Source organism: Scyliorhinus torazame, chromosome 11, assembly GCF_047496885.1.
Source record: "Scyliorhinus torazame isolate Kashiwa2021f chromosome 11, sScyTor2.1, whole genome shotgun sequence".
Lineage (NCBI taxonomy): Eukaryota > Metazoa > Chordata > Chondrichthyes > Carcharhiniformes > Scyliorhinidae > Scyliorhinus > Scyliorhinus torazame.
The window spans coordinates 176,869,496-176,884,288 of record NC_092717.1 but is presented as its reverse complement, the minus strand read 5'-3'; the positions used below and the strand labels follow the sequence as shown (position 1 = coordinate 176,884,288).

Genomic DNA, 14,793 nt, shown 5'->3' with positions numbered 1-14,793 from the left:
TTCCAAGTAACTGTTAGGTAATTTGGACATTCTGAATTCTCCCTTAGTGTACCAGAACACTGGAATGTGGCGACTAGGGGCTTTTCACAGTAACTTCATGAAGTGTTAATGTAAGCCTACTTGTGACAAGAAAAATTATTATTAAAACCTATGCTCTCTGGTCTTCGACATCTCTGTCATGTGGAAAAGATTCTTACGATCTACCCTGCTGTCTGGTCTTAGACACCTCTGCCATGGGGAAAAGATTCTCATGATCTGCCATGGGGAACTATTCTCATGATCTACCATATCTGTGCCTCTGATAATTTTTTATACCTCTATCAGATCCCCACTCTGCCTCCTCTGCTGCAGGGAAAACAAATCCAGCCTATCCAGTCTCTTCTCATAGCTGAAACTTTCCATCCCAGGCAATATCCTGGTGAATCTCCTTTGCACCCCCTCCAGTGCAATCACATCTTTCCGATGGTGTGGGGACCAGAACTGCACACAGGCCTGGTTAATATTTTATAAAGTTGTACCAAGACCTCCCTGCTACTTCATGCCCCAGGTAATGAAGGCAAGCATTCTGTATGACTTCTTCGCCACCCTATCTATGCCACCTTCAGTGATCCAAAGATTTATACCTCACAATCCCTTTGTTCCTCAATACTCCATAGAGATCTACCATTCATTATATCCTACCTTTATTAGACGTCCCAAAATGTAGCATCTCACACTTGCCAATATTAAATTCCAACTGCCGTTGCTCTGCCCAATTTACCATCAAAGAACAAGGAAAAGTGCAGCACAGGATCAGGCCCTTTGGCCCTCCAAGCCTGCGCCGACCATGCTGCCTGTCTAAACTAAAATCTTCTACTAAACTAAAATCTTCTAAAATCAATGTGGGCACCTCTTACATGCAAAGCAAGCGCTCTACCATTTGAGCTAATTCCCACAGTCAGCCTGTGATCAATATCCGTCTGTAGCCGAAGAACACCACCGATTTTCATGTCATCTGCAAATTAATTAAATCTTCCATATTCGCATCCAAATTGTTAATGTTTATAACAAATAGCAAGGGCCACAGCACCGATCCCTGTGGATCCCACTGGTCAAAGGCTTCCAATAATAAAAGCAACCTCCCACCGTCACCGTTGTTATTTATAATAGAGCTTTCCATGTATTGAATTCCAATAATTGATTGCTGTTCATATCATTGAATAATTTATTTTTCAAGGTTTAATAGATCCATGATCGGGAAACTGTTTGCAAACATTAATTTCAGCAAAACATATTTTAGTTTTGCTGTAAGTGGAGTTGAGCTTTTTAGGTAGCAATTTAACCTATATCCACCAGGGTGCAGCAAACGTTTGATGGTCTATGTATTTTTACTGTGTTTGCAAACTATTTGTTCTAACATGCAAATTAAATAGTGTCCCATGTACGCATGCTTAAATTTTAAGTTAATGCTTTGAGAAAGAAAGTAGTACCTACATTTCAATATGGAAACTTTGTTTCAAAGTAGGCCTATTGTTGATCATTTCAATGCTTTGTTTAAAACATTTTATTGCTTATAGTTTTAGAAACACTAAATATTTTGGAGTGGAAAATTACCGCCACTGCCTTGACTGTGGCAGTTCAAGAAGGCAGCTCACCACAATCTTCTTGAAGACAATTAGAGATAGGTGACAAATGTTGGATGCCCACACCCCATGAAAGAATTTCAAAAATTGTAAACGGCAGATATAATAATATAATGTGTGTTTTCTTTCATTTCCTGCACTTGAAGAATATCTGTTATTGAGAATTTGCTGTCATCTTTGTGGGGGCCGGGGGGGGGGGGGGGGGGGGGGGATATTGTGCAAAATTAAGTAGCAATGCATTGATTAAAATTTAATTTCCTTTCATCACCACTATCATACTAAAGAGATGTCTGGAGTGTTTTGCCACGCTTACCCTGAGGCACTTCCTGCCTCCCAATTTTAACCTCCAAAGATAGGAGCAGCAACATAACAAAAATGCAATTGCTTGCATAGCCCCCTTCAAATCACAAACGGTCCTGAGTTTTATTGCTGTTCCTCCAGCACCGACTGGGGCAACAGCCTAGAGATATTGTCATAACATTCTGAGACCATCATCAACAAAAATGTTAAAGCAATTCAGGAAGGTCCACCACTATTTTGGAGAGTTCCAGGGATAATATGTGTCCTTGCCAGTGTTGCCGACATTCTAGATAATATTTTAAAAGCCTAATGATTTATTTGCCTCAGAATCTCTACAGTGCAGAAGGAGATTATTTGTCGACTCTGCACTGACCCTCCTAAAGAGCACCCTACCAAGGCCCAATCCCCATAAACCCACCTAAACTTTGGACACTAATGAGCAATTTAGCATGGCCAGTCCACCTAACCTTCACACCTTTGGACTGGAGGGAAACCGGAGCACCCGAAGGAAAGCCATGCAGACATGGGGAGGAAATGCAAACTCCACACAGGCAGGCAAACCTGGATCCCTGGGGCTGAGACAGTAGTGTTAACCTTCTGTAAAGTAAGCTTTGTGCTAGTGTATGTACTTAGAATATATTTTGAAGGGACTTCCAGGTGCGGCGATGACCAGCTGAGTCGCACGTTTCGGCAGCTCCCGGTGAAACGGACTTTTGGGCTCTTGATAGGAGCCCCAACGGCAATTTTGACGGCTAAAAACACTGTGCGGTAAACCAGAAGGGAATCCCCCCTGGATACGGATGAAAAAAGGAGGAGAAAGTGGCCGGATTGCAGTGGATCCTTTAGAACAGCGGCAAGGAAGGCAAGCAAAAACCAAGATGGCGTCGGAAGGTGGCAGTTTAACATGGGGCCCTGAACAACAAGAGTTCTTGAAATGCTGTGTGGAAGAGATCAAAAAGGAAATGAAGAAAGAGCTGTTGGCCCCGATACTACAGGCGATCGAAGGGCTAAAGGAGGAACAAAAGACCCAGGAGCGGGAGCTTCGGGCTTGGTTCCCGCGCTATGATAATTATGGCGGGAATAGAGAAGCAGGAAGGAGGGGGCGTCGCACGGTGCGAGCCGAGGTCACGGGGGGAAGCCGAGGTCGGCCAGAGTTTGCTGACTTCTGGGAGCAACATGGGGGGGAGTAATTACGCTAGCGGGGGGGTGGGAGGGGGGAATTACTAGGTTGCTGCTGCTGGGGAGAGGGGGGAGCTGGTATGGGAGGGGATGGGCGGGGGGGGCACCACCTGGGGGAGATACAGCTGCGTGGGAACCGGGTGAGGAGCTGGAAAAAGGGGATGGCTAATCGACAAGGGGGGGGGGGTAGGAAGCCCCCAACCCGGCTGATCACGTGGAACGTGAGAGGGCTGAACGGGCCGATAAAGAGGGCACGGGTACTCTCACACCTTAAGAAACTTAAGGCAGATGTGGTTATGTTACAGGAAACGCACCTGAAACTGATAGACCAGGTTAGGCTACGCACAGGATGGGTGGGGCAGGTGTTCCATTCGGGGCTAGATGCGAAAAACAGGGGGGTGGCTATATTAGTGGGGAAGCGGGTAATGTTCGAGGCAAAGACTATAGTGGCGGATAACGGGGGCAGATACGTGATGGTGAGTGGCAAACTACAGGGGGAGACGGTGGTTTTGGTAAACGTATATGCCCCGAACTGGGATGATGCCAATTTTATGAGGCGGATGCTAGGACGCATTCCGGACCTAGAGATGGGAAAGCTGATCATGGGGGGAGATTTTAATACGGTGTTGGAACCAGGGTTGGATAGGTCGAAGTCCAGGACTGGAAGCAGGCCGGCAGCAGCCAAGGTACTTAAAGATTTTATGGAGCAGATGGGAGGTGTAGACCCGTGGAGATTTAGCAGACCTAGGAGTAAGGAGTTCTCGTTTTTCTCCTATGTCCATAAAGTCTACTCGCGAATAGACTTTTTTGTGCTGGGAAGGGTGTTGATCCCGAAGGTGAGGGGAACGGAGTATACGGCTATAGCCATTTCGGATCACGCTCCACACTGGGTAGACTTGGAGATAGGGGAGGAAACAGGAGGGCGCCCACCCTGGAGAATGGACATGGGACTAATGGCAGACGAGGGGGTGTGTCTAAGGGTGAGGGGGTGCATTGAAAAGTACTTGGAACTCAAGGATAATGGGGAGGTCCAGGTGGGAGTGGTCTGGGAGGCGTTGAAGGCGGTGGTTAGAGGGGAGCTGATATCAATAAGGGCACATAAAGGGAAGCAGGAGAGTAAGGAACTGGAGCGGTTGCTGCAAGAACTTTTGAGGGTGGACAGACAATATGCGGAAGCACCGGAGGAGGGACTGTACAGGGAAAGGCAAAGGCTACATGTAGAATTTGACTTGCTGACTACGGGCACTGCAGAGGCACAATGGAGGAAGGCACAGGGTGTACAGTACGAATATGGGGAGAAGGCGAGCAGGTTGCTGGCACACCAATTGAGGAAAAGGGGAGCAGCGAGGGAAATAGGGGGAAGTGAGGGATGAGGAAGGAGAGATGGAGCGGGGAGCGGAGAGAGTGAATGGAGTGTTCAAGGCATTTTATAAAAAATTATATGAAGCTCAACCCCCGGATGGGAGGGAGAGAATGATGGGCTTCTTGGATCGGCTGGAATTTCCCAAGGTGGAAGAGCAGGAAAGGGTGGGACTGGGAGCACAGATCGAGGTAGAAGAAGTGGTGAAAGGAATTAGGAGCATGCAGGCGGGAAAGGCCCCGGGACCGGATGGATTCCCAGTCGAATTCTATAGAAAATATGTGGACTTGCTCGCCCCGGTACTGACGAGGACCTTTAATGAGGCAAAGGAAAGGGGACAACTGCCCCCGACTATGTCTGAAGCAACGATATCGCTTCTCTTAAAGAAGGAAAAGGACCCGCTACAATGCGGGTCCTATAGACCTATTTCCCTCCTAAATGTAGATGCCAAGATCCTGGCCAAGGTAATGGCAATGAGAATAGAGGAATGTGTCCCGGGGGTGGTCCACGAGGACCAAACTGGGTTTGTGAAGGGGAGACAGCTGAACACGAATATACGGAGGCTGTTAGGGGTAATTATGATGGCCCCACCAGAGGGGGAAACGGAGATAGTAGTGGCGATGGATGCCGAGAAAGCATTTGATAGAGTGGAGTGGGATTATTTGTGGGAGGTGTTGAGGAGATTTGGTTTTGGAGAGGGGTATGTTAGATGGGTGCAGCTGTTGTATAGGGCCCCAGTGGCGAGCGTGGTCACGAATGGACGGGGGATCTGCATATTTTCGGCTCCATAGAGGGACAAGGCAGGGATGCCCTCTGTCCCCATTATTGTTTGCACTGGCGATTGAGCCCCTGGCGATAGCGTTGAGGGGTTCCAAGAAGTGGAGGGGAGTACTTAGAGGAGGAGAAGAACACCGGGTATCTTTGTATGCGGACGATTTGCTACTATACGTGGCAGACCCGGCGGAGGGGATGCCAGAAATAATGCGGATACTTGGGGAGTTTGGGGATTTTTCAGGGTATAAATTGAACATGGGGAAAAGTGAGTTGTTTGTGGTGCATCCAGGGGAGCAGAGTAGAGAAATAGAGGACCTACCGTTGAGGAAGGTAACAAGGGACTTTCGTTACCTGGGGATCCAGATAGCCAAGAATTGGGGCACATTGCATAGGTTAAATTTAACGCGGTTGGTGGAACAAATGGAGGAGGATTTCAAGAGATGGGATATGGTATCCCTGTCACTGGCAGGGAGGGTGCAGGCGGTTAAGATGGTGGTCCTCCCGAGATTCCTCTTTGTGTTTCAGTGCCTCCCGGTGGTGATCCCGAAGGCTTTTTTTAAAAGGATTGAAAAGAGCATCATGGGATTTGTGTGGGCCGGGAAGACCCCGAGAGTGAGGAAGGGATTCTTACAGCGTAGCAGGGATAGGGGGGGGCTGGCACTACCGAGCCTAAGTGAGTATTATTGGGCCGCTAATATTTCAATGGTGAGTAAGTGGATGGGAGAGGAGGAGGGAGCGGCGTGGAAGAGATTAGAGAGGGCGTCCTGTCGGGGGACTAGCCTACAGGCTATGGTGACAGCCCCATTGCCGTTCTCACCGAGGAACTACACCACAAGCCCGGTGGTGGTGGCTACACTGAAGATTTGGGGACAGTGGAGACGGCATAGGGGAAAGACTGGAGCCTTGAGGGGGTCCCCGATAAGAAACAACCATAGGTTTGCCCCGGGGGGAATGGATGGGGGATATGGAATGTGGCAAAGAGCAGGAATAACGCAACTGAAAGATCTGTTTGTGGATGGGAAGTTCGCGAGTCTGGGAGCGCTGACCGAGAAATATGGGTTGCCCCAAGGGAATGCATTCAGGTATATGCAACTGAGGGCTTTTGCGAGGCAACAGGTGAGGGAATTCCCGCAGCTCCCGACACAAGAGGTGCAGGACCGAATGATCTCAAAGACATGGGTGGGGGATGGTAAGGTGTCAAATATATATATAGGGAAATGAGGGGCGAAGGGGAGACTATGGTAGATGAACTAAAAGGGAAATGGGAAGAAGAGCTGGGGGAGGAGATCGAGGAGGGGCTGTGGGCAGATGCCCTAAGCAGGGTAAACTCGTCGTCCTCGTGTGCCAGGCTAAGCCTGATTCAGTTTAAGGTATTACACAGGGCGCATATGACTGGAGCACGGCTCAGTAAATTTTTTGGGGTGGAGGATAGGTGTGCGAGGTGCTCGAAGCCCAGCAAATCATACCCATATGTTTTGGTCATGCCCGGCACTACAGGGGTTTTGGATGGGGGTGACAAAGGTGCTTTCAAAAGTAGTGGGGGTCCGGGTCGAACCAAGCTGGGGGTTGGCTATATTTGGGGTTGCACAAGAGCCGGGAGTGCAGAAGGCGAGAGAGGCCGATGTTTTGGCCTTTGCGTCCCTAGTAGCCCGGCGCAGGATATTGTTAATGTGGAAAGAAGCCAAGCCCCCGGGGGTGGAGACCTGGATAAATGACATGGCAGGGTTTATAAAGCTAGAGCGGATTAAGTTCGTCCTAAGGGGGTCGGCTCAAGGGTTCACCAGGTGGTGGCAACCGTTCGTCGAATACCTCGCAGAAAGATAGACGGAATGGAAAAAAGAAGGCAGCAGCAGCAGCCCAGGATCGGGGGGGGGGGGGGGGCGCGGGGAGGGAGGGGGGGGGGGGGGGGCGGGCGGAGGAGGAACCAGAAGGACACTCAGGGTTGTTAATATATACTGTATAATATGTATAGGTCGTTGCGACAGATAATTATATATTGGACTCTTAAATTATATTTTTGGAGAGTGTTACTTGTGACAAGGCAGTTGCCAATTAGGGTTAGTTTTCATTTTTGTTATTTATTATTTATTCATTTTTTGTTTATAAAATAGGTCATTGTTATTTGTGTTGTTATAATATTGTGTAAAGGATGCACATATTGTGTAAAGGATGCACAATGTACTGTGTTGGTTGACCAAAAATTTTCAATAAAATATTTATTTAAAAAAAAAAAGAATATATTTTGAAGAGTGCAGTTCGGAAAGTCTGTTACTATAGGCAGAGATCTTGGTTAAGTCCATGCAGGCAAAGTTTACAACTGAAACATGGCTATTTTCATTGATCAATAAACCATGAAATTTTGTTGGTTCTGAGGTATAATTTAAATGTTTAGAGATGGTGCTCAGGCCAGTTGTAGTTGAAATTAAGTGATTACAATGTCCTCAAGGAAAGTAAATGACTTTGCACAATCCCACTGCTCACTCCTCTCTAGCTGGTTCCATACTGGCCAGCTTTATTTATGCAGGGACCTGCCTATGATTTCTCCCGCCCCCCCCCCCCAGTGGGGAAGCTCATACTCTCTAAGGATTGTGGGATTGCCATTAGTCCCCTCCCCAGCCAGTGGTAAGCAGGCAGGTTATAACATCACCTCTCTCTTCTCCCCCCCCAAAAGGTCCAAGGAATCTACCGAAGACCCTGGCGGAGGGCGCGGACTTGTTTTGCCGCAGGCCGGACACCTTTTGCACGAGGCGCTGGATCGGGCGGCGTGTAACAAGACTGAGAACGGTGCTTCCGTGATGAACGACGTAACGGTTGTACATCCACGGCCCGTGGGCCCGAGGACTCCCCCTCTGAGGCGTCCTGTGTCTACATCTCAGAGTCGGAGTCCACTGTCTCCGTCATCTCGCTGTCCCTATCTCCACGCGGTTCTGCAACGACCTGCGCAGGCTTTGAGTGTGGCACCAGAGGAAGATTTTGAGGAATACTGTCCACTGAGTCTGGTCTTTGTGGCTGTAGAACTGAGCTCCGGGGACGGGGAATCTTTGTAAAAAATGGTCTTCTTTACCGAACGTGGTCTACATGCTTGCGCTGGCAACGACCCTGGGCTTGCACCTGGTAAGAGATGGGGCCCGTTCGGCGAAAGATAAAACCAGGGACCCACTGGGCACCACCAGCAAAATTTCGAACGAACACTGGGTCACCGGACGCAAACTGCCGAATCGGCCGATGCCAAGACAGGCCATGTCCCTGCCATTCTTGAGTGCGGCGTACTTTTGCGCCAATGTCCGGGCAAACCATGCTAAGGTGGGTGCGAAGTCTCTGGCCCATTAGTAGTTCCGCGCAAGCTACCCCAGTCACCACATGTGGAGTGGTCCTACATGAAAACAAAAAACGAGGCAGTCTCGTGTCCATAGACCCAGAAGACAGCTTCTTTAGGCCCCGTTTGAATGTCTGCACAGCACGTCTCTGCCAACCCATTGGAAGCCGGGTGGTATGGAGCGGTGCGGATATGGTGTATGCCGTTCATCTTCATGAGCAGCACGGTAGCATTGTGGATAGCACAATTGCTTCACAGCTCCAGGGTCCCAGGTTCGATTCCGGCTTGGGTCACTGTCTGTGCGGAGTCTGCACATCCTCCCCGTGTGTGCGTGGGTTTCCTCCGGGTGCTCCGGTTTCCTCCCACAGTCCAAAGATGTGCAGGTTAGGTGGATTGGCCATGATAAATTGCCCTTCGTGTCCAAAATTGCCCTCTGTGTTGAGTAGGGTTACTGGGTTATGGGGATAGGGTGAAGGTGTTGACCTTGGGTAGGGTGCTCTTTCCAAGAGCCGGTGCAGACTCGATGGGCCGAATGGCCTCCTTCTGCACTGTAAATTCTATGATCTATGAACCTCGCAAACTCACTTGTGAACGGAGTGCCGTTGTCTCTGACCAGCACCTCTGGGAGGCCATGCGTACTGAAAGACAAACGCATCTTCTCGATTGTTGCGCAGGACATTGTGCTTACCATCTTATGCACCTCTAACCATTTAGACTGGGCATCGATTAATAGAAGGAACATGGATTCTTGAAAAGGGCCATTCCCAGTGATGTAGGGGCGCGGCTGGCGGAAGCTTCTCATGCTCCTGGCAAATGGAGCAGTTTTGGGTCACCTTCTCAATGTCGGTGTCGAGGCCTGGCCACCAGACATAACTCCGGGCCAACATTTTCATTTTGGTCACACCCGTATGCACATTGTGCAAGTCCATAATCACCCCAAACGTATGCAGGTCGCAGGCGGTGAGCAAAATGACCACCTGGCGCTCGTTTTCGGTGATGTTGTTTGCCCAGAAATAGTAACGCATCCGTTGTGCATCCTGGTTCCAACTTTCTAGTGCAGCATCAAAGACATCCAAACGTCTATCCAGAGGCATGGTGTAACAGAAAAAAAACTTCCAACCTGTATGCAACAGAAATCCAGGGAGGTGGCTTCAGCAGCGTAGACAGCTATCCACTTTAACCCTCGTCGCCAGTTTTGTGAGGGCCACAAAGAATCCAGCATGACTTGTAGAATAGAAAGAAATAACATTTATTTACAATAACATGTATACAGCAGCAGTACTGCTCACTTACTTCTCTCTAGCTGGTTTCATACTGGCCAGCTTTATTTATGCAGGGATCTTCCAATCATTTCTCCGCCCCCCTCATTGGGGAAGCTCATACTCCCTAAGGATTGCGGGAGTGCCATTAGTCCCCAGCCAGTGATAAGCAGGCAGGTTATAACACTTACAATATATTGAAAACTATTTGAAGGTTTGGGGGTTTATCTGAAAGTTCTCATTGTTATAGTTATATCATCAATAGGAATTACAAGGTAATTGACCCCAATAATAGCTCTGGAGGGGAGAGGGGATGTGCAGACCAAAATATTGGAAGTACTGGTTTGTGTCAAATTTGGTTTCTTTCAATATTGTTTTTCAATAGGTTATGTCTGCCAACTAGCTTTACTGACAGGGCTGACTGCTAGTCAGGTGGGCAAGCAGCAAGAGAGTAATAAGGTCGTAGGGAGAGATCCTGGCCTTCAAGGTTTGGAATGTGGGATTGGGAGATTTTGGGGTCCTTTTGATATTTGAATTGCGAAGGTCTGATGTGGGTGGGCGCATTTGCTTGGTGGGCCTGGGAAAGCAATACTGTTTCTCCTGGCCGGAAAGCAGAGTTTAAAAACTGAATTAGTGGAAGAATCTGGACCTTATCACCGCCTTTTGGCAATGTTTCCTGTGGCCCAGGGAATCTAACCTGCATGTGTTTAAAAATAAGTAATTAAAATGGAAGTGCGTAGTCTCTAATTTTTTAGTGACTAACCTGCTCCAGAAAGCAGATTTGTTGCCTGTATACGATTAAAATTGGAAGTTGGCAGGTTTCTCATACCCACTTACCCACCCTGGAGAGTCAACGTTCCCTGCATTATATACTAAATATTATTTTGAAACGAGATTAAGTTGTAGTATTTATCTTTTGCACTTTATCTCTTCACTTAATTTTAGATTTGTGTTCCTTTTTTATGTTTTTGACATTCTTGTATACTCCTTTTGCAGGACTCCTTTAAATGATCTGTTTCCATATTACCCTTTGGAGCATGGATCTCAGCATACTCACAGATATGTCAGAGATTGTCAGCCTATAATTTTTGGAAATGTGACACATGAAATGTGGCCAGCTGATATTTCCACAGACCTTCCTACAGCTAAAACTACCATATTTGTTTCAAATTTTCCCACTGATGAAGGAAAGCTTAAAACTGTCACTGGGCACTTCACTTTTGTGAATAATCCATTGAGAACTGTCTCGGTTTTGGAGCCACTAAAACCAGGAGGATGCAGTCAGTCTTGCAAAGCAACAGTACAGGAAACTATAAAATCGAAGAAGTGTTTGGTGGCTCAAAACGGTGGATTTTTTGACATGAACACAGGACGTTGCTTCGGTGCAGTTGTGAGTGATGGAAAACTAGTGCAAGATGGAAAGGGAATTCAAAACGCACAATTTGGGATTAAGAAGGATGGCACATTAGTATTTGGGTAAGAATCTAAATAAATATGTATATTAAAATCTTACGATTTGTGTGCCTACGAAACTCGTCCTAATTTGTAGAATTAATTTTATTCATCCTTGTATTTACAAATGGGAAAAGTTATTATTAAAATTCTGCTTTAGCATTTCTAGTTTGGTGATGGGCTGCTCCCAATTATTTAATAACTGTTATTTTAATATTGCATACCTTCAGCTTGTTCAGCAAACTTAACTGGAGATCATTGGGCCATCTTTATATGTCGAAAAAAAGCTTCCTCACTATAAAAATCCTCTTATGCTCATTTTCATTCTGTTATGCTGCTGACATGGTGGCAGACTCCATTCTCCTAGGTTTGGCATTAAACCTGTTACTTGCATATGTGTTAAAGTTTTGTCATCCTCTATAAATCGCCAATCCATGCAGAATTTTTAGAAATAAATGTAGAATCTTCCAGAATTGATGCTTTTTGAAATTAAAGCATCAGGTTGTGTTTGTGGACTAATTTTGATTTTGTTCGACCTTAGTTTTATCAGCAAAATATTAATCGTGACTTATTTTTCTTGCTTATTTGTGTTATAAGAAAATCTAGTTTTATAACCTCAAGGAAACATAGGAACCGGTGTACGTCATTCAGCCCCTCAAATCTGTCTATCATTCCATTCCATCCTGGCTGATCTATACCTCAACTCCATTTAGGTATGTTTTTCTTATACATTGACACCCTTCACAATCTATCAATGTGTTTTAAAATTTTCAACCTGGCCTTTCATCTGTTCAGCTTTCTACTTTTGATTCTCAACTCTAACTTGATTTTCTCAATTTACTTGACCCTCTAAGCTGCACAATTGAGTGTTCAGTTTTTCAGCAGTAATGGTAACTCTTCACACTCCTCATTAAACACAAAACGGTATGAATAAACCATCAGGATCATGAAGTCTGTCCCATCACACACAGTTAACCCATTGCTAACTGGAAAGGGCAGCTGACTTAGAGTCGTAAAAGTTTGCAGCATGAAAACAGGCTCTTCGGCCCAATTTGTCCATGCCGCCCAGTTTTTACCACTAAGCTAGTCCCAATTGCCCGCATCGGGTCCATATTCCTCTATACCCAGCTTCCCAATATAACTGTCTAAATGTTTTTGAAAAGACCGCATTGTACCCATCTCTACTACTGCCTCTGGCAGCTCGTTCCAGACACTCACCATCCTCTGTGTGAAAATATTGCCCCTCTGAACCCTTTTGTATCTCCCTTCTCACCTGTGCCCTCTGGTTTTATACTCCCTTACCTTTGGGAAAAGATATAGACTCTACCTTATCTATGCCCCTCATTAGTTTAAACATCAATTTTGGCACTTTTAAATAGGGTTGCTTTCTGCACCAGGTCAATTTGTACGCTGTGATCTGCACAATAATAAATCATAGAAAGTTAGTGCAACATATCCTGTTAAATTTGTTGACCTAATATTTGAACAGAGTTGGGCAGTTGTTATGGCGCAGTGGTTAGCACTGGGACTGTGGCGCTGAGGACCCGGGTTCGAATCCCGGCCCTGGGTCACTGTCCGTGTGGAGTTTGCACATTCTCCCCATGTCTGCGTGGGTTTCACCCCCACAACCCAAAGATGTGCAGGCTAGGTGGATTGGCCATGCTAAATTGCCCCTTAATTGGAAAAAAAATAATTGGTACTCTAAAAATGTTTTTAAAGTATTTGAACAGAATTGAATTTTAGTTTATATTCGGAGTGCAATTGCTGTACAGCTACTGGCTTTTTATGGCTAGGCCAGCATTTATTGCCCCTGAGAAGGTGTGGTATTGAATCATTGCAGTCCATGTGGTGTAGATAAGCTCACAGTGCTGTTAGGATGGGAGTTCCAGAATTTTAACTCCGCGGCAGTGAATTTTAACTCCGCGGCAGTGAAGGAATGGCGATAGAGCTCTAAGTTGGGATGATGGGTGACTTGGAGAGGAACTTGCAGATGGTGGTGGTCCCATGTATCTGCTGCCCTTGTTCTTCTAGGTGGTAGAGATGCCACAATGCATCTTACATTTGTTGCACACTGCTTGCCACTCTTGGTGCTGGAGGGAGTGTACGTTAAAGGATTGGATGGTAGCTAATGCAACCCACTATTTTAAAAGGGAGAAAGAAAACAGGGAGATGTTGTCCAGTAAGCCTGACATCGGCAGTGGGGGAAATTTTAGAATCTATTATCAAGGATTTTATTGTAGAGGACTTGGAAAACAGTCGCAGATCGGACAGAGTCGGCATGGATTTATGAAAGGAAGTCATACTTGACAAATCTACTGGAATGTTTTGAGGATGTAACTAGTAGAGTTGAGTTATTTCAGAAGGCTTTCGACAAAGCCTCGCATAAGAGATTAGTGCATAAAATTAAAGCGCATGGCATATGGGGTAGTGTATTGAGGTAGATAGAAAACCTGTTGGCAGACAGGAAACAAAGAGTAGGAATAAATGGGTATTTTTCCAAATGACAGGCAGTGACTAGTGGGGTACTGCAGGGATTGATGCTGGGACCCCAGCTATACAAAATATATATTAATGATTTAGCTGAGGGAACAAGTAATATCTCCAAATTTGCAGATGACACAAAACTGGGTGGGAGGGTGAGTTGCGAGGAAGATGCAGAGATTCTTTGGTGTGATTTGGAAAAGTTGAGTGAGTGGGCAAACGAATGGCAAATGCAGGATAATTTGGATAAATGTGAGGTTATCCACTTTTGGTCGCAAAAATGGGAGGGCAGATTATTATCTGAAAGGCCATAAATTTGGAGTGGGGAATATGCAACAAGACCTGGGTGTCCTCGTACACCAGTCGTTGAAGGTAAGCATGCAGGTGCAGCAGGTTGTAAAGAAGGCTAAAGGTATATTGGCCTTTGTAGTAAGCGGATTCGAGTATAGGAGCAGGAATTTCTTGCTTCAGGGCCTTGGTGAGGCCACACCTGGAATATTGTGCGCAGTTTTGGTCTCCTTGATAAAGAAGGAGTTCTTGATACAGAGAGTGTGCAGAGAAAATTTACCATACTGATTCCTGGGATGACCGGACTGACTTGTAAGGAGAGAATTAATCAGTTGGGATTGCATTCGGAGTTCAGAAGAATGAGGGGGAATCTCATACAAACCTATAAAATTCTAACAGGACTACTTGGGGTAGATGAAAGAAGGATGTTCCCGATGTTGGGAGGTGTACAGAACCAGGGGTCACACTGTTGGATAATAAGCCATGATCATAGTGAATGGTGGAGCAGGCCTAAATGGCCGTCTCCGCCTATTTTCTATGTTTCTATGATGATGGGGTGCCAATTAAGCGGCCTCTTTGTCCTGGCTGATATCCAGCTTCTTGTGTTGTTGGAACTGTATTATACAGGCGAGTGGAGATTGCATCACACTCCCTGACTTGTGCCTTGTGGATGGTGGGCAGACCTTTGGGAGACTGACCTCTCGTAGCTACAGTGTTTATATGACTAGTCCAGTCATATAGATCGATAGATAGATCTGGTGA

At 46.4% G+C, this 14,793-nt stretch overlaps 1 protein-coding gene across 3 annotated transcripts in view; it reads left to right on the top strand.

Annotated features, from left to right (window-relative positions):
* The window catches only part of nagpa (N-acetylglucosamine-1-phosphodiester alpha-N-acetylglucosaminidase), a 169,005-nt gene that overhangs the window by 16,002 nt on the left and 138,210 nt on the right, over nucleotides 1-14,793 (top strand). For 2 of the 3 annotated variants that reach the window (XM_072468070.1, XM_072468069.1), the window contains exon 2: nucleotides 10,807-11,286. The exons of the other annotated variant lie outside the window; for it this stretch is intronic. In XM_072468070.1, coding sequence (XP_072324171.1) covers nucleotides 10,807-11,286 — 480 coding nt within the window. The remainder of the gene's footprint in view (nucleotides 1-10,806; nucleotides 11,287-14,793) is intronic. 3 annotated transcript variants of the gene reach the window in all.